The sequence below is a fragment of the Aspergillus pseudotamarii genome (assembly GCF_009193445.1).
Source record: "Aspergillus pseudotamarii strain CBS 117625 unplaced genomic scaffold BDV38scaffold_61, whole genome shotgun sequence".
Classification (NCBI taxonomy): domain Eukaryota; kingdom Fungi; phylum Ascomycota; class Eurotiomycetes; order Eurotiales; family Aspergillaceae; genus Aspergillus; species Aspergillus pseudotamarii.
The window spans coordinates 141,353-159,352 of record NW_022475075.1 but is presented as its reverse complement, the minus strand read 5'-3'; the positions used below and the strand labels follow the sequence as shown (position 1 = coordinate 159,352).

The 18,000-nt window shown below is 48.1% G+C and overlaps 6 protein-coding genes and 1 non-coding gene across 7 annotated transcripts; 5 read left to right on the top strand and 2 right to left on the bottom strand.

Moving 5' to 3' along the window:
• Positions 1 to 212: 212 nt before the first annotated feature.
• BDV38DRAFT_274039 (amino acid/polyamine transporter I) lies at positions 213 to 2,284 on the bottom strand (the record flags this gene model as incomplete). The annotated part of the gene is made up of 7 exons (XM_032057777.1): positions 213 to 698; positions 746 to 1,075; positions 1,175 to 1,572; positions 1,650 to 1,732; positions 1,780 to 1,869; positions 2,026 to 2,096; positions 2,165 to 2,284. 7 exons carry the CDS (start codon positions 2,282 to 2,284, stop codon positions 213 to 215), a joined length of 1,578 nt encoding a protein of 525 aa, XP_031909905.1.
• Positions 2,285 to 2,953: 669 nt separating this feature from the next.
• On the top strand, positions 2,954 to 4,547 carry BDV38DRAFT_179833 (uncharacterized protein). Its single transcript, XM_032052058.1, has 4 exons — positions 2,954 to 3,382; positions 3,433 to 3,657; positions 3,716 to 3,858; positions 3,919 to 4,547. The coding sequence occupies exons 1-4, from the start codon at positions 3,119 to 3,121 to the stop codon at positions 4,361 to 4,363; spliced, it is 1,077 nt and encodes a 358-aa protein (XP_031909904.1). The 5' UTR covers positions 2,954 to 3,118; the 3' UTR covers positions 4,364 to 4,547.
• A 1,384-nt stretch (positions 4,548 to 5,931) lies between these two features.
• On the bottom strand, positions 5,932 to 6,378 carry BDV38DRAFT_257206 (uncharacterized protein). Its single transcript, XM_032055597.1, has one exon. It carries the CDS (start codon positions 6,360 to 6,362, stop codon positions 6,204 to 6,206), a length of 159 nt encoding a protein of 52 aa, XP_031909903.1. The 5' UTR covers positions 6,363 to 6,378; the 3' UTR covers positions 5,932 to 6,203.
• Positions 6,379 to 6,878: 500 nt separating this feature from the next.
• Positions 6,879 to 6,952, top strand: BDV38DRAFT_t188. The gene has a single exon. It is a non-coding gene; the product is annotated as a tRNA-Val (tRNA).
• A 648-nt stretch (positions 6,953 to 7,600) lies between these two features.
• On the top strand, positions 7,601 to 12,308 carry BDV38DRAFT_257204 (DUF3433 domain-containing protein). Its single transcript, XM_032055596.1, has 2 exons — positions 7,601 to 7,984; positions 8,039 to 12,308. Exons 1-2 carry the CDS (start codon positions 7,936 to 7,938, stop codon positions 11,620 to 11,622), a joined length of 3,633 nt encoding a protein of 1,210 aa, XP_031909902.1. The 5' UTR covers positions 7,601 to 7,935; the 3' UTR covers positions 11,623 to 12,308.
• A 640-nt stretch (positions 12,309 to 12,948) lies between these two features.
• On the top strand, positions 12,949 to 15,004 carry BDV38DRAFT_257203 (putative aquaglyceroporin). Its single transcript, XM_032055595.1, has 3 exons — positions 12,949 to 13,999; positions 14,064 to 14,605; positions 14,667 to 15,004. The coding sequence occupies exons 1-3, from the start codon at positions 13,265 to 13,267 to the stop codon at positions 14,974 to 14,976; spliced, it is 1,587 nt and encodes a 528-aa protein (XP_031909901.1). The 5' UTR covers positions 12,949 to 13,264; the 3' UTR covers positions 14,977 to 15,004.
• Positions 15,005 to 15,649: 645 nt separating this feature from the next.
• Positions 15,650 to 17,339, top strand: BDV38DRAFT_295889 (FAD binding domain-containing protein). The gene has a single exon (XM_032062799.1). It carries the CDS (start codon positions 15,751 to 15,753, stop codon positions 17,263 to 17,265), a length of 1,515 nt encoding a protein of 504 aa, XP_031909900.1. The 5' UTR covers positions 15,650 to 15,750; the 3' UTR covers positions 17,266 to 17,339.
• The last annotated feature ends 661 nt before the right edge of the window (positions 17,340 to 18,000 follow it).

The following is an 18,000-nucleotide window of genomic DNA, read 5'->3' as shown; positions in this document are numbered from 1 at the left end:
GGCCGCTATAGTGTCATGTAAAGAAGTCGTTCATGTTTTCATATCTAATTCGACGGCGTGTTCGCTTCAACTTCATAATCTAGATAATTCTTCTTCCAGAAACTGTAAATATTATGTTTTGAGATCATGCCTTAAAGTCACTGCGATCTAACCCCTATACATAAACATGCTACCCCATAGAACATATACTTTTCTGCATCCACCAACCAACCTTATATCTCCACTACAGGCCCGGAGTAAATCCTCCTCGCCCGGACAAAATAATAGAACAGACTAAGGATAATCGTCCCTAGCGTACCTACCACACTATAGTTCATCGACTGTACATCTGCATGATTGTTCGGAGGCCAGAAGCTGAAGAAGGTAGCAATGGACATGTATATTAAGGAGAAGGCATTCACGACAATGCCCCCAATGCCGCGAAGATGGAACGGGCCCCAGACTAATTGAGCGCCGGCCGTGTTGATCTTAGCCTCCGAGCTCCGGTTCCCGTGGTTCCTATTCATGATTCCGCCAGTGCAACGGCGGTAGAGGAGCAGACCAGCAACAGCCATGTATGATAAGTAGAGGCCTGATGTTGACATAGACACCAGACTATTGAATGCGACGTCGGAACCAATGTTGATAAGGTTCAACAGAAGCGAGATAGTTGTAGTGAAAACGACGGTATATGTTGGTATTGCTGTGCGCGTGGTGACCTAGAGTCATTAGTGCTGTGATGTAAAATTGGCCTCGAGTCACTCACCTGACTCCATAATTGCCAGCCAGGGATTCCACGGTCCCGGGAAAAGGACCAGAATTGACGCGATGCTGATGCAAGCATGCCTACTGAAGTACAGAAACACAAGACGATGATAATAGAAGCCATGACCACTGTCCCTGGGATAGATTCTGTTGCTTGCAGGAAAATACCCACAAAGGGCAGTCCCGTGGGATCATTCAGGGCTTTATCAATATCCCCCAGGCAAAAGAGCAAGGCCAGAAGCATGGCAAAACCAAGGGTTCCGTTGATCAATACAGTGAGCATCAATGACCAAGGCACATAGGTAGGAGCGTTGGAAATCTCTTCCGCCATCTAGAAGTGGATCGATTAGCACTTTCTTTTAGATCTTAGAGATTAAAAAGCCTGCAATATTTTGGGCAAGGATATCCAAGTCGGAGGTTAGTGACATACATGAACCGCGGCATCACCACCAGCGAAAGCAAACACGGGACCAATTAATCCGATGAAGAACGAGAGACCCTGGGTTGGCCATTGCCCTTCATTTATGAAATGAGTAAAGACCTCCTTGGCGTTTTTATGGTCGGCCATATAGGTTAAGGGGATCAGGATCGCAAAGAAACCAAGGATGTGGAGAATGAGAATTGTGCCTTCAAACCGCGGCAAAAGCTTGCCTCCCACACAATTGATGGCCAGACCGATTAACGCAGTCGCATAAGAGTACAAAGTCATATGCCATGCTTGCGGAACGTAGTCAGAATGTGTAAGGGAGATCATTGCTGCAATATACGTTCCATTAAGATAAATGGCAGTTGCATAGGTCGCCTGCCATCCAATAACAGTAAGCCAACCTAGCATCCGTTGTCAGTATCTTCAGGCTCTCGTCTGGGTCGAAGCCCTTCCAATGAAATCCGCCAAGTGGACTCACCTGTGATGTAACTGGAGAGTTTCATGGCCGACGGAGGTGCCAACATCGAACACCAGTGGTACTGTCCACCAGCTGTTGGAGCCCTAGCAGGTTGTCAACCAAAGGTTGGAATCTTAACTTGATGTCTTACATTGAAACGAGCTCCGATAATACAACGAAGGTCGACGTGACACCAATCCAGACAAAGAGGAAGGCATAAACCGATCCAGCAGGGCCACCACTGCAATTGTCATGTTAAAATCTAACTATTTCCTGGAGATTGTAACGGGAGATTGCCACATACTTCTGGAAGCCTTGTATGAATAACCTATCACAGTTCCCAACATTAGTCGCAACAACCGGAAATAAGGGGGAATGTATGAAGACAGAAACATACGCGGTTATACCCTCCCAGGTGATGAGGATTGTGCAACTGAAGCCCAGAATTGACATCAAACCAAAATTTCTCTAAGTCAAATCATGAATGTCAGGTAAGTTTAGACCGATGATATTTGAGTGGGATGGGCAAAGCTGACCCTCAAGACAGCGCGCTTTCCGATGCGGGCCAGATTGATATCATCCAGATTGTCCTGGGATGAGCCGTCTACTTCGTGTAATGCTGCAGGAGGAGCCTGCTTTAATTCATGGTGGCCCATTGTGGAGATAATCCGTAGGCTAGGGTGCAGTAAAATAGACAACGGAAACTGTTATAAGCGGAGCAGATGCTATTGCAAAGGAAAGAGATATAGCATAACGAAGGCAGGTCCGTAATAAGAGATATTTTCTGCTTCAACTGGAAAAGAACCCGCACCGACAGAGAGTAACAACTATGTACATACAGGGGTGGAAATTTCTTCGGTGCCCTTTCTCTCAAATAGAACCGACCACAACAAAGAGAGGAGACTAGAGTCAATGCTTCGGTTACAAGCGATGATACGCCAAGTAACCAGTTTGATGACTATGGTAACTTGGAGGAGGGGAACCTTAACATGTGGACTGATTTTGTTGCGACATCGCAAGGATTAGAATCAAGTGCGTCTTTAGCTGCATGTCCGTCCCTGGATCAGCCCAATCATATCACTACATATGTGACGGCGGAACAACATGGTATGTACCTAGAGTGCCCAGACGGGTCTCCGGTAATTTGGCAAAGTTCTTAGATTCTTTTGTTTCTAGGGTGGTTCATTAATTAACGTTCTGGCTAGACAAGGGCTTGTTGCCGTCCACCGTCGATAACCTCTGGGGGAAACACGTCGCAAGCCAGTGGCTTTCTAGGCGCTGGCCTCCTCCTGTCTTAGACTTGTGTACCTGACCCGTGTAATTTCCACCTTTATTAAATTTGCTATCCGTGGCAGTGGTACAGCTTCGCTGGTGGAATGTTTGGTTGACGATGTTACGAGGCACGATTACCTCTCATCCTTGGGCGTCGTAAAAAGCCCTTGCCAGCGTCTCTCATTTCTCAATGATCTACACTCCCCTTCGCACGCGCAATGGGCAGGCTTGCAAAAGACAACTGGAAGCCCACGGTCAATGTTGTGACCTGGTTCCTTATGACCACGGCCATCCTTTGCGTTCTCACTCGGCTGGGCACCAAGTACTGGATCTTCCGACGTTGGACGTTAGATGATTACCTCAGTATTGTCTCGGTGGTACTTTGCGCAGCGCAGTCCCTCGCCATGTCGATGGCGACAGCTCATGGATATGGAGAACATTATGGTGGGTTATCAAGCGCAGCTGTGGACAGCATTTTAAAGGTGGGTTGTTCTTGTTTCTCGATTTCGAGCAATCGCTCATGTCCTATAAGTCCCAACACGCTGCTGCTATTCTCTTTATTTCGTCTATATGTTTCTCGAAGTTATCTCTTATCCACTTCATCTGGAGCGTGACACCAGCTACATCCGACCGTCGCATTGCCATCGGGCTAGAGATTTTCATAGTGCTGTGGGCAGTAACAAGTGTCATCGCCTCTATCTTCCAGTGCACGCCGCCTCGAACGTGGGATTATCTGAGTGGGCAATGCTTCAACATTGTATGCCATGGCATTCTGTATGAAGCCCAAATGAATGTCGCTAACATGCGAGATGTAGGGCGCTTGGTGGAATTATCTTGCAGCCACGAATATCTTGTCCGAGGCGGGAATCATCATCCAGGCCCTTCTTATTATTGTTGGGATCCAGGCACACTGGGCGAAGAAAGGAACTTTAGCAAGTATCTTTGGGCTTCGCATATTGTGAGTAATACCGAACGTGACTCACACTTTTATTAGTGGATCGCTGATCGAGCACTGGAGTGTGATCGCTGCTATTATCGGTCAACTTGTCTATGTGAACAGAACCATTGATTCCAAAGACCCTACGTTCGATACCTGGTCGGCTACCGTATCGACTCAGCTTGTCCAGTGCTTGAGTGTCGTAACTGCCTGCTCCCCACAGTTCAAACCCTTCATGGATAGCTTGCGCTCCACAGGTATGCGCATTGATGGATTGACAAGTTACAATATGGCATCAACAAAGCGACATGGGTTATCCTCGTTGCGTTATCAATCCACTTTTCATGGCAGTGAGGTTCACGAGCTTACACCAGTAAGCCCAGTCAAGGACACGTATGAGACAACGGTTACTGCTTCTGGAGCTATATCCGACGGTGACTCAGGGAGTCAGTCGAGTCAAACTCATATCATTCGGGAGGTCAGGACCTTCACGGTGACCGAATCAGTGCGCGGTCGTCGAGACTAGGTGGAGCTGCGTGCGATGTACTTCGGAATGGTTATCGAGGCAATACACCCATGGATACCACCATATTGGCTATCATTCTGTGGGTCACTACGAGCTAATGCCCTCTCGGTCGGTCTTCCGGTCACTTAAAATAAATTAATTGTAATGGGTGGTCATCTTGGTCAGTGGATTCTATTGGTCGTGCGTTTCACGTAGCATTCCACCCCACCTGCCGTCCCTTGGCGTACTTTGGTCTGTTTCTTCGACGGGACCCTAAGTTTTGTCCATTCATACAAGCTATACACTTAGTATGGCTTCTCTGTGTAGCGTTTTCTGTGAACGGTATATAATACTAGGGGTATGCTGCTGACTCTAAGAAGGGGCATGGCTTAACATATCTTACGCATGCCAGAGCGAGAGACATAGACGTGCTCTGGTTCAGAGCAGGGATGTACGTAGTATGGTTTACATGTTATGGTAGCAATCAACGTTTGTAGACTACAACAACTGATATGAAGCGACTAGGTTTAGGGAGTCGGCACAGCCCGACGGTCTCAATCAACCGTGGTCCGTCCAATGTTACATAGACCGCGGGAGAATCGTTACGCCAAGTAATCTGTGTCCCGATCCCTGTCTATTAACGAGCAGGGGGCGGGTTAGGCGTGGGCTGGCGAGGCGATGCTTCTGGATGGTAATTCTGCGAGAGCAATACGTAATAGGGTTCCCTGTTCACTGATGCAGGGAGAGTACACATGTTTTGGTACTCACAGTGAGGTTAATATGCACTTGGAGCCAACTAGACGAAGCAAGCAAAAATGAACAAGCATGTAAATCAAAGAGAAAGCATTCAATATGATCCTCTAAATGCTCTGCGGATGACATGGCCTCCAAAATAGTTGAGCTGATGCGGTATTGAACTTGGCTTCTGATAGGCCTCTGCAACATGGCCCATCCAGTGATATTCACCAAGGCCCTCAATAGTGTCCGCTCCATCCTGGATCGCACAGCAATCCGCGACCCAGCCTTTGTGACTTTCTGCGTAGCTCTATTCCTTATGTCGATCGCCTACTGGGTCCTTTCTTTCTTACTTTCTACCTTTGCTCATTTTAAAATCGGCGCAGACTTAAATTTACCCTTCTATATCCTAGTTATTTGCAACACATCAACTATTCTAGGACGGTATCTGGCGATACCACTCTCAACCCGATTTGGGCCCGTGTTTGCTATAGATGGCTTTACTCTGGTCCCCAGGCTATAGTTTAAGCAGTTTTTATTGCTCTATTTATAGGACCGCTAGCAGTTTTATATCCGATTATCCTATCTTATCTTTCACCAGATAAAAAGCTAATTGATATAAGGATCGGTGTATTATCAGCTGTAGTGGCTCTAGGGACGCTGGCCGGCTTTCCAGTTATATCTGCCTTAAATAATATTGAGACAAGGTTTTTCTAGAAGGGCCAGGCTCTGAAAGGATGTTGCATATTTAGTGGGGCTATTTTGATGATATACGTCTATTATAAGATACCCAGAGAAACGTGGATATTGCAGCGCACCAGGTATTTTGCCAGGTTTATTTCGCTTATTTTCTCCAAGGTTGCTAACACAGCCTCAGACATGGAGTACAAAACATGCAAGCGTGAAATTTCTATTCACGAAGAGGACTCGTAGACATGAAATCATTTCTCAGAAGCTCTCACTTTCAAGAAAGATATTCTTTGTGTAACTAGGACTATTGAATTGGAGATCTGGAACGTGTTCTGCCCAGGGGCTCTTGAACAGCATTATGCCGCAGCATTTGGGTAGCTGAGCACGGTTTTCTTGCGCTGACCAACTGAACACCATTGATCCCTACTGCCTTAGCTCAAAGCAACAATTGGCCCATGCTTCTTCTGGATTGCTTGAGAAAGACGGCCCGGCAGGCGTTGATGACCAGGAGGCAGACAGTATACATTCCTCGTGCTACAGCATTGGCAATTGAGACCTGCTGTAGCTCCGTGATTCTTTTAATTTTACCAGGCATCACCAAGGTGCTTACGTCTGTTACATCTGAGTAGAGTCGCAGTCACCTTTTCTTTTGCCCTCCTTCCATTCAATACCCGGTCTCAATAGGGATTATATATACACAGCCCACGGGATCATACGACACAAGCAAGATACCTAAACTAAGATCACTTCAAAGCGGACATCGTGAACCGGCTAAGTGCGCGTCATCTGGCTCCCAATCTGTGAGCGCTCTTCCGGTATACATTATCTGTCTGGCGGTATGCCTTCGGGGTGCTGTAGACCAATGGGCTACAGGCCATATAATACTGGGAAGATTGGGTATATTCAGGATTCTAAAGAAGAATAGATTAGTTGAAAGAGAACGAATCGCTTGGGGATCTAAATCGCCTGTGCGGTGGGAATCTCTATCGGGCGGGCAGTGGCAGGGGAACCGTTGCCTGAGGCAAACAGCCGTCCTGGAGACATGCAGTTGGGGGGGGGGGGAAGTTGAATTGCTTTATATAATTAAATAAGAAGGTCACATTCATCAATTGGCCGGATGGTGTAGTTGGTTATCACGTATCGTTAACACCGATAAGGTCCTGGGATCGAGCCCCAGTCTGGTCATTGCTTTTTGTCCCTTCTCTATTAGCGTCTTCCCTTTGTTTTTATTTTTGTCTTTTCTGTTCTTTTTTCACCTTTCCTCCTTATTATCGATACTTCTAAATAGTTGTTTGTCAATGCTTATGGTTTTTAAGGTTCAGGAGTTCTATCTTTAATCCTCCACTCATAGCCACGATGTGATCACTTCATCCCGACAGTGACATTGATCTGTAGAGAGTCGAGACATTGTGGGTGCAGTATCTAAACAGGGCGTTAATTTTGCCCATTTGTCCAGATATCACTACTGTACCAGTCTTACATTGTGTTGATACCGTGTCAAAAGCACAAATTCCTAGATTTTCTCGTTGGCGTTGGGGATATATATTTGGTGTTGCACTCTTTGGTAACTGTCATCGGGCATATATAAAAGCAAGAACAAGGAAGATCAAACAGAATAACATAAAAAGAATCATTACACAACTAATGCAATGAATATGTATCAATTAATATAGTTACTGTTCAACATTTCTCCCTCTCTTTTGGGACACCAACGCCAAAGTATCCGGAGAACACACGGAATATGCAGGACTTCAGGGAGTCTCAAGTTAAGTCAATCGAGGTTGTGGCGTGCCTAAAGCCAAGCATTCATATCTCCACCTTTAACTCCAATAAAGCACGTACTCCGTACGGTAAAGCCCGAAATCCGAGACAAGGGCTAAATTACAATTAACTAGTGGGGATCTCCAAGACCAATAAGAGATATGGGATAGGGCTACTATGTCACATGCTCACTCCACCTCGAGCAGGCAGCCACAGTTTGTGGCAAAATAAGGTAAACTGTTATCACTGGTGGGTCTTAACGCTTGACTTTTCCTCTGGCACGAGAACATTGTCATGTCGCGACGTTATCCCCTATACTGGATGGTAATTGTGTTAGGCCGTAATTCAAGCTCACAGGGGATGATGATTCATTGCAACGATACCATTTCGGGTGGAAAAAAAGGCAAATGACCTGGAAATGGGGCACAACAACAGTGACATGGAAGAGACGGTCAGGTATGAACTTTATGATAACCCAAATACATTCAGCGTTGACTCGAACATGCGCAGGATGGCCCTTCCGATCAGTAGCAATCGAGAGAACAGAACTGGTGTGGGATCCTCGAGACGCCTGGAGACCAGTACCTCTACGAGCACCATACCTCCTCACACTGGCGACTTTCTTGCTGCTGACGGCAACCGCTCTTGAGGTTTGTCGTAAGTACAATGATAGAATCGGCTGGCTCGTACGCTACAAGGATGCCAGCGATCTTCCCACGACTGTGTCAGTGGCCTACATCATTGTTCCAACAGCCATAGCGCTGGTCGCTGTGAACCTATGGGAGTTTAGTTCCTGTGATGTGATGCGACTCGAGCCTTACTTTCAGCTGGCCAAGTCACGAGGTGCCTCAGCAACGGTACTCTTCACAAACTACAGCTTTTGCTACGGTATCTTTGCGCCTATTACCGCCGCGCGCAACCGGCACTGGATTGTTCTTTGCGTGTCGTTCATGTCTTTGGTCCTCCGGGTGCTTTTACCCTCTTTATTTGCTGGGCTAATAGTGATGAGTGAGCTGAACCTGACCGAGCCCAAGACGATAGACACATGGCCGGCCCTTGTCGACTTGCGGACCCAAGAGGCGTGGATGGCAACGGAAGCATCTGGCCGCGTCGAAATTCGTCAAGATGCCGATTTGATATTATTTCGATCGTCCCATTACGCAGCCGCACCAGTTTCAATGCCCGTGGATGACGAGAATGATACATCCATGTTGCACCTGAACCAAACGATATATTGGGCGAATTTGACTTGTGGGGACACGCCTCTGCATGAGACTATGCCAACGAAGCATCCTACGAATCGAACCAGTTTACATGGCGAACAGACACTTTCATGGAATATGCACAATATATCCATTCCAACTACGAGTGACAGTGATAGTACTTCAGGTTGCTCGATTAACTTCGCACTCGACAGCGCGGCACCCACCGACACTGATCGCTTTCAGCTTCGCTATTGGGAGTCAAGTAAATCAAGCTGGAATTCTAACGCCACCTTTGCATTTTCTGGCAGCCGCTGCAGTTCCCCTACCTTGTACGGCGTATTGATTGAATGGGATATATTGCAAAATAACTCTATACACACTTCAAAGGCAATGGGGTTTGCCTGCATGGCCACTTATCATTACGCGGAAGCGGAGGTTTCCATTGCTACAAACACATCAATCATCACAGCTAGAATTCAACAGGATACCGTGAGCAGCCTCAGTCCGGCTGAGTTCAGCATCGACAAGTTCGAGGATCAATTCCGTATCGGGGCTCGAGCGGCAGGCATGCAGACAAATGTCAACACTACCAGCTTATCCAGTCTCCTGGAGACAGGGTCCAGATCTAAGTTCCTAGAACTTGAACAATATCAGCAAAAGCTGCGAGAAATGTGGAATCATCGATTCCTTGTGACGATAAACAAAATGTTCGATCCTACACGACCTACAACGACCTATGCAGAACAGCAGAGTGTCTCAGTCATCCTCCAAATGTTGCCCGACCCTGCCTTTCATGCGGAAATCATGCTATGTGCAGCTTCTCTCTTGCTCTCCTTTCTAGCCCTCGTCTATCCGCACCGCCCTAACTTTCTTCGAAGCGACCCGGGGTCAATTGCTGCGCAGTGCGCGATCGTTGCGAATCTGTTCAGTCCAACAATCGCACTAGCTCGGCCTGATACAGCTTTTGATCAGGCCACCACCCGACAACTTCTCCAATGGGCTAAGGGGTTATGGTGCCGATGGAGCGGAGGGTCAAAGGACCCGAGACTGGAGATTGTGTCACTTGATGGAAATCCAGTACCTCTTTCCACATGCAAGTCTCGGAGAAAGAAGGATTTTATGCCCCATTTCCTAAGACTACCCTGGTTTTTGATAGAATGTTTATCGCTGGCTTTTGTACTCGCTTTGTTTGGGTTGTCCCTTCGATATCTTCGTATGGATGATCCTAACTCCGTGACCTGGCCCCAGATAGTATTGTATGTTTCGATGCTGTTTGTCCCAACCATGGTTGCCTCGATGATCAGTGCGCTTCTCGCGTCAGTACTTCGACACCTCAGCGTCCTGGAGCCGTGGACTCAGTTACAGAAGGGACCAGTGACAGCCAGACAGTCACTGTTGATGAACTATGGCTGTCAAACTTCATTTGCGGTCCTTTGGAAATGCACACGCCGTGGCCCTCGCTTCCTTGTCATCATCTCACTAGCCTGTATTCTGGACCTGCTCTTGACGATTGTGAGCGGTGGTTTGTTTGAGCCACAAGTAAGACAACATTCGACGGCTGCTTCTGGTTTATTTGCGACATACAACTTATCCACGCTTTCAAGACAACCGCATAGCTCTGTATTGGATAGCTACAGTTTTATTCCTAGTAGTATCACAACGGACGCGCCCTTCCTGCCGTGGACTACATCGAACCACTCGTTCGTGCCAATCTTCATTGATGAGCCGGAATGCGATCGTACTTCTTATACAGCTTCGACACGTGGGATCGGTGCCGATCTGATATGCGAAAGCCTTCCATATAGCAATCAATGGATCGATAGTGATTCAGGGAAGCGACACTGGCATTATACACATTTCAATGGTAGTACGGAATCTGCCTGCTCTGTAGAGGCGCCGTGGACAGCCTCCGATTACGCCGATAGATTTATTCATTACCTGGCGCCAACGGGGTCCTCCGCATCGATGGAATGCGAGAGGTCCACACTCGTGGTTCTTACGCGTTGGGACAAAATGGCAGGGACATCGCTGAATACTGACAGCACAATTGCAGTACATTGTCAGCCGACAATTCACATCCAAGATTTCGTGGTCCAGTTCGACGACTCTGGCCATATAGAGTCTTACGAGACGGTGCCCGAAAGCTCGATCACTGCCGGTGCATTTTATCAGAATGCGTCTGATATCCTGGGGCAATTTAACATGGCGTTTACGCAGTCAATTCAAGCACTTCCTGTTCGTCCAAATTCATCGTTTTACCAATATGACTGGCCTGGAGTTTTGACGGCACGCACGATTGAGACGCTGAATCCCACGTCCGGTTCTGTGGACCCTGCACTTCTGATCAATGCTGTGCAGCTTACCTACCGAACAGTCTTTAGCACCTACTTTACTCTCTGGAGAGATTTGTATCTTGAGCGTTTGCCCCAGTCTCATTCCATCGCTGTCAATGGGACAGTCACTCAAGGGGTGTGGGGTATACTACCAGCAATGCCGTCAATTCTGATTGTCATCACACTTGTCTCGCTGGATGTCCTGCTGATGGTCGGTGTATTTGTCGCATATCGTGGCCGATTCAATGCACCGCGCATTCCCAAATCCATTGGGTCGCTTATCCCGTGGATTGCACATAGCCAGATGATGCGTGATTTTGAGGGCAGTCATGCGTGGACTGAAGTACAGCAACGGGAGCATTTGGAGGAAATCGGTCGGACGTACGGCTTGGGAACCTTTCCGCGCCCAGGGGGTGTGAGCAGGATAGCGGTTGATTATAGCGATGATGGGCAAGCATATGAGTTGTATGATATGTCGACCTCTGGAATGGTTTCGTCAGCATCGACTGCCCGAGAGTCACAACAGGGTCACCAGGAGCTCAGTCGTACACCATAGGGTGGATCTGTGGGCATCTCTTGTACGGACTGGGACTGAGTTCACTGGGCTACGTATAACAGGGAGCAGGCTGCCGCATCTTTATTCCTCTACAGGAATGGTTCCGTCATATCTTTCCCAATGGGCTGGTCTTCGGTTACATTATCGATCTTGATGGTTGATGTTGTCTCAGTTGCCTATACTTTGTCTCCATTCTAATGTAATCAAGATACCCCCGGTAATTAATATGTTCATTGATGGTATACTTAAAACGGTGTAGTCCGCTGCGATAGGTACGCAAGAGCGTGCCGGTGTCAAAACATAGGCTCTGCGCCCTAGGTCTGAGCATCACCATAAGTAGGTTATTAGCAAAGACTTGCGGGTAATATTCCGATTGTAGTAGCTTGGTGCCTAATGAGGTTCTGCCTTGGCCGCATAATACCTGCGTCTTGGCCATGAGAAGATAGGATGATAGGGGTGCTTAAAATTTTACACCAGAAAGGAAGCTCTAGGAAGGCTTGGTCAGTGCCAGGTTTCGCAGGAAAGGAAAATCCGGGTTGCATGACGGGGCAAGCAACAACACGGTGGGTATTATATTGAGCTGTGGACGACCAAAACGCAATGACGCAACCAGGCTGCATTGGCCTTGCATACAGAGATTCTAGAAAGAAGGGAAGCTTGCGTATAACTGGTAGGTTTGATATGAGATGTGAACTGCTAGGATCGGTGACTGAAGTTGGCTGAAACGGGATTTGCAGCCCTGAATTGGATAAGCTTGAAATTTCCGCTTGTTACAATGATACTGATTGGCTGGATGGACAGCCGGTGCTGCTTCCAAAGAGTAACGATCGTCGGTGGATCCCTAGGGCAAAAGTAAGATATTTTTACGTCGTGGCTTCCACCAAGCTTATTTACGTTCAAGGACCACTTATCTATGATCACAGTTGATGCTATAGGATACTCCATAATATGCGTCACGTTCACCATCAAGTAACAGGGGTTATCATGTTCTAGAGGTCGGGATCGACATGTTCTTTGGTCGGGTTCCCCGAAACCCTTGGAGGCCTCCCGGACTCTACGGAGTACCGCCAACCGGGATGACATCCCGAGCTGTCAATGATGAATATTCTAGAGCCCCAAGATACCGGATATGGTAGGTGCTCGATATTTTAAAATGCCCTTATGAAAATGTAGGATTCGGTCTGTTGATTTCCAAGAACAACAGAGATTTTTCTTTTGTAAGGGTTTCCGGCTGCTCGTGACATCATGGATCCGCCGGCCGGGTGCGAATCCGCTCAATCAGTCGCGATAGGGTTGTTTTGCCACGCGAGTCACAAAGAGCAACCAGGGAACATTTATCACAATTAGATAACTCATTGGACATTCAAGCGTGCTATGTCAGAAGAGTTACTTTTGGATATTATGACCCCACCGCGCGTAGATCAGATACGTAGCAGAAAAGGAAGGAGGCAGGCTATTCTGGACTCGGTCAATGCTATCATCGTCGATGATGTTATGAGATAAGATTTTCATAATAGACCGAGCTAGCCTTTTATTCTACTCTGTGCTTATATATTGGGATCCTGTCCTTTTCACTTTATCTCTTTCTTTCCCCCTCACCTCTTGACCGAGCGTTGGAATTTAGACACCCAGCAGATCCGAAATGTCGGACGAGCAGGATCTGGCCGATGGCCGTCAGGATCGGAATGATGACCTGAATACAATCCAGGAAGATAGAAGCGAGCCGCCCAGACCCCAAAACCGACAAAACAACATGAGACAAGACAGACAGCGCCCACCACTGCATTATCGCAGCACCGGATCACAGAGAGCGTCCCGATACTCTCAACTCAGACGACGGCAGACGAACCAGACGAGTCGGACCAATCAGACAAGTCAGACGAATCAAACGACTCCTTCTCTTGCCGGCCCACGAGAACCCGACCCTAACTCGACATACGTTCATCCAGAATATCATGACATGAATCCCGACTATGGGAAGACGAATGAAGAGCCGATCTGGGGCTTAGCGAAACCGCTTCCGCGCGTGGTCCGACCAGGCATGCGCCGCCATGATGGTGGCGGGACAACGTCTGCCTACCCAACAGGACAAAAGGGAGAATCAGAACCAGTGCCTGAGTTGGAGGCCACTCCAGACCAGGGAGACGAGCATGGACAAACTGGGCGGGCGACCTCTGATCCTCGGGTGGGCGCCAATGAGGATACAACGGTACACCAAGAGATGTCGAATGCGGATGCCCCCGACAGAGTATCACGTCCAGTGGAAGACGAGGTGACGGAGGACGGGAGTAAGCCGTACGGGGGCGAGGCGGAGCATTTCAACAAGTGGTCTAGGGTGCGGCACAGACTGCGAGAGCCATTTGCTGAATGGCTAGGGGTAAGATATCTTGCCCATTAAGAACATCTTTTAAGAGATACCGTACTGACGATGGGATTGGTAGACTACAGTGGCGATGCTAATTGGGCTATGTGCAACGCTTGCAATTTCGACCGGTGGAGGTGAGGCAGGCAACAAACTCGCTCTTTACTGGGCGTGGGGACTGGCTATTACCGTGGGAATCTACATTGCTGGTGGGGTCAGCGGTGGCCATCTAAACCCAGCGATTTCCATTTGCCTGTGGATTTATCGAGGCTTTCCAGGTCGGCGATGTATTTATTATGTGGTTGCTCAGATTATGGGGGCTCTCACGGCCGGCGGACTTGCATATTGCATATATCGCGATTCGATTTTCCACAGCGGTTCTAACAGCGACTCCGGCATCACAATGGGTGCTACTGGTCTGGGCTTCTATACCGAGCCATTGCCGTACGTCCGCAATGTGACGGCGTTCTTTAACGAATTTGTCGCCGCCGCTATTCTAATCTGTACAATCTTTGCAATGGGTGACGATAGCAATGCTCCGCCCGGTGCGGGTATGCACTCGTTCATTATTGGCCTGTTGATCTTTGTGTTAGCAATCGGCTTCGGTTATAACACTGGAGGGTGCGTATTTTCCCCTCGCTTAGATGTTGTCCGAGAGCTAGTCCCGCTAATGGAAGTCTAGATGTTTCAACCCAGCCAGAGATCTTGGTCCTCGCCTGGTGGCTCTGATGGCAGGATACGGTGGCAGCACATTCACCGAACGAGGGGGTTGGTGGTTTTGGGGAGCTTGGTTGGCTACCATCTCTGGTGCCCTAGTCGGAGGCGCAGTGTATGACATTTTCATCTTTATTGGTGGGGAGTCTCCGATAAACTATCCCCGTACTCGTCGCCGGAGATCCAAGCTGAAGAAGGAGGCGAAGTGGAGGAGAAGACTCAATCTGGGGCGACAGAGGCTTCCTAGTATTGAAGAAGCAATCAAAGAGCTCGAGTAATGAAGCCTCACTTCCATGTTTATGTACATAAATATGTACAAGTAATACTATCATCTAATCCAGTTCACTAGAGCCTTATGAGCGAGGTGTGTTTAGCTTGACATCGTACTGCTCATCAACATCGATCTTTAACATCCGCTTCAACGTCGGCGAAGAATATACCACGCTATAGTACAACACCTGGCATTCCCGGCACATGTGGCTCGAATCACCCCTTGATACATGGTTGTTTGCATGATCTTATTGGGAGATTTTCTACAAGTGAGTTGTTGTCGTCTTGTTAATGGGCCATGGTATACGATCTCCGTACGCGTACCAGCCATCATTGGCCGGTTAACATTGTTTCATTCTCTTTGGCCGTTCCAAGGTGACCCCAGATAAATGTGTCCACCTGAAGAGAGACTCCATAACGTTCTGCTTTTACTATTGACTATCTGACCGTTGAAGTCTCTTGTCACTTTCAAGTCCCGAGAATACGCCAAGTTAACAGGTGTCTGACAGATATAGCGGTAGTTGAAGATTGTGCATTACATATACTGCCCGAGAAACAATCTACAAGAAGATACCACCCTGATGTGAATTTTCCTTTCATTGTGGGCCAGCAAAAAAGTCATCAGGGGGTTTATTCATGCCCGCCGTCGGAGTTCGCAATCTGAGCGGAACTTAGTAAACCCCGAGATGGTTTACTTTAAGAAACCCTTGAAAGGCTTCGTTTGCGACCCCAACACGAGATAGCTTTCAAATCTAAAAAGTAACATTTTGATCGAGATTTGAATGATGGACAAAACTTGGGATGTTATCGTTGCTGGCGCTGGCCCAGTAGGGCTTTTTCTCGCCTGTGAATTGGCCACAGCTGGTGTGTCGGTGCTTGTACTGGAACAAGAGACTGGCCCGGAGTCGCCTTGGAAGGAGGGATTATTTGGTCGTCGTGGTCTATATATCCCTTCAGTCGAGGCATTCTATCGTCGTGGCATGTTAAAGGAGATCTTCGGTGAGGACGAGCGCCCGACGAATTTCCAGAAGACCGAAGGATTTCAGTTTGGGGGACACTTTGCTGGCTTGGTACTTAATGCCAACAACATCGACTTTTCACGATGGCCTTATCACTTACCAGGACCGTCCTTTCTGCCTGGTCCAACTTCTCTCGGACGTCTCGAGGCTGTGTTGTCCAGACGCGCAGAGATGCTCGGTGTACACATCCTCAGAGGTATGGATGTCTCCCGGCTTACAAATGGAGGTGAATCAGTACAGGTATGGACCGGCGACCAGCTTTTTACGGCGCAATGGCTCGTCGGATGCGATGGTGGACGCAGCACGGTTCGCAAAGCTGCTGGATTTGAGTTTGTCGGGACGGAAGCGCAGTTCACTGGTTATATTGCGACGTGCGATCTCGACAGACCGGAGTTATTAAAGCCAGGATTTACGCACACAAACACGGGGATGCATATAGTTAGTGGGCCTGGACAGCTTCATGTGATTGATTTTGATAGGGACTTTGACCGGTCACAACCTATCACGCGGGAACACTTCCAAGAAGTATTACGACGAGTGTCAGGCACAAATATCGTCGTCGAAGCACTTCACTTAGCCTCATCGTTCACCGATCGCTCAAAGCAAGCAACAAAGTACCGCAAAGGACGTATCCTCTTGGCCGGCGACAGTGCCCACATCCACTCTCCATTGGGCGCTCAAGGATTGAGTACGGGCATTGGCGATGCGATGAATCTCGGCTGGAAGCTTGCTGCTACCGTCAAGGGGGTTGCATCTCTTGGCCTACTGGACACTTACCATCAAGAGCGACATCCAGAGGCGGCACGGGTGCTTGAGTGGACTCGCGCGCAAGTAGCGATATTACGCCCTGATCCATATGGCCAGGCCATTGCGAGCCTCATGCGGGACATGGTCAATACACAAGATGGAGCCACCTACATCGCCGATCGCATCTGGGGGCTTTCACTGCTCTACGACCTAGGCGATGCACATCCACTCGTAGGCTGTAGCGCTCCAGACTTTGAATTCCATGATGGGTTGCGACTCGGAGCTAAGTTAGAGACAGGCTCCTTCCTGGTGATTGACTTTGGGAGCAACGGCAAGGTGGCAGCGTTTGTGAAGTCCTTGCGGCCCATGGTTGACTACTCTGGGCACTATGCAAAGGAGACATTCGGGCTGAAGGGTTTACTGGTGCGACCTGATGGTGTCGTCGCATGGGTGTCGACGGACAAGATTGACATAAGACGACTGCAAGCGGCATTATCCCGTTGGATAAGTCTCCCCGGACTTGATGTCTGAAGGCAATACCTCTTGTTTGAACCAATAGAAGGAATTGACTGCATAACAAAACTCAACGAACCAGCTTGTCTACTATTAGAGTAGAGGACGGACAGAAATTAAATACAATGAAAAGTCCAAATATATCTGATAGTAATCAGGATGAACGGACCTACAAACTTATGTCAATGCACCTGATAAACACAAGATGAGCCTTAGTCTGTGCCTCCTGAGCGCAGTTGTTTCCGTCCCACGCCTCTCGAGATTGTCTCGTTCAATAGTTCCTGGGCGTCCGAGGCTACTGCAATATGACTAAATTCTATTTATACATTGACTATGCGATGGTCTATAGCTCCGACAAAAGTCCGTTGAGATTTCAGAGCAATAAATCGCATCAAGCGGAATCCCCAGAATAATTCTCTTTTGTAGTGGCTCGGTGTCCGATAATCCCTTCCCGTGGCTTAAACGATTTCTACACAGGTCATGTTTCGCATCACCGCTCATTCACCTCTACGGTTTTTGCTGTTGAGTTGAAAACCAACAGGCAAGCTTTACGTTACGGGGTTTGGCCCAAGGTAGATATGGGCGGATATAAAATAATTCTCCGCAGCTCCAACGGCAAACGTCCGGAGGCCGGGAAGATCGGTGACACGGGAATCTATACTTTGATCTATATAAGTCCCCTTTGCAATGGAAGATTTAGAACGAGTCGTGTGGTGGGACAGAATGCGAAGAACTTTGATTTTCAACTCTATA

Coding starts and splice junctions, on each gene's coding strand:
- BDV38DRAFT_179833 (XM_032052058.1), top strand. CDS start 3,119: ATGGGCAGGCTTGCAAAAGACAACTGGAAGCCCACGGTCAATGTTGTG. Junction 3,658..3,715: donor GTGGGCAATGCTTCAACATT/GTATGCCATGGC, acceptor TGCGAGATGTAG/GGCGCTTGGTGGAATTATCT. Junction 3,859..3,918: donor ATCTTTGGGCTTCGCATATT/GTGAGTAATACC, acceptor CGAGCACTGGAG/TGTGATCGCTGCTATTATCG.
- BDV38DRAFT_257206 (XM_032055597.1), bottom strand. CDS start 6,362: ATGCCTGGTAAAATTAAAAGAATCACGGAGCTACAGCAGGTCTCAATT.
- BDV38DRAFT_257204 (XM_032055596.1), top strand. CDS start 7,936: ATGACCTGGAAATGGGGCACAACAACAGTGACATGGAAGAGACGGTCA. Junction 7,985..8,038: donor GACATGGAAGAGACGGTCAG/GTATGAACTTTA, acceptor GAACATGCGCAG/GATGGCCCTTCCGATCAGTA.
- BDV38DRAFT_257203 (XM_032055595.1), top strand. CDS start 13,265: ATGTCGGACGAGCAGGATCTGGCCGATGGCCGTCAGGATCGGAATGAT. Junction 14,000..14,063: donor CATTTGCTGAATGGCTAGGG/GTAAGATATCTT, acceptor TGGGATTGGTAG/ACTACAGTGGCGATGCTAAT. Junction 14,606..14,666: donor TTCGGTTATAACACTGGAGG/GTGCGTATTTTC, acceptor ATGGAAGTCTAG/ATGTTTCAACCCAGCCAGAG.
- BDV38DRAFT_295889 (XM_032062799.1), top strand. CDS start 15,751: ATGATGGACAAAACTTGGGATGTTATCGTTGCTGGCGCTGGCCCAGTA.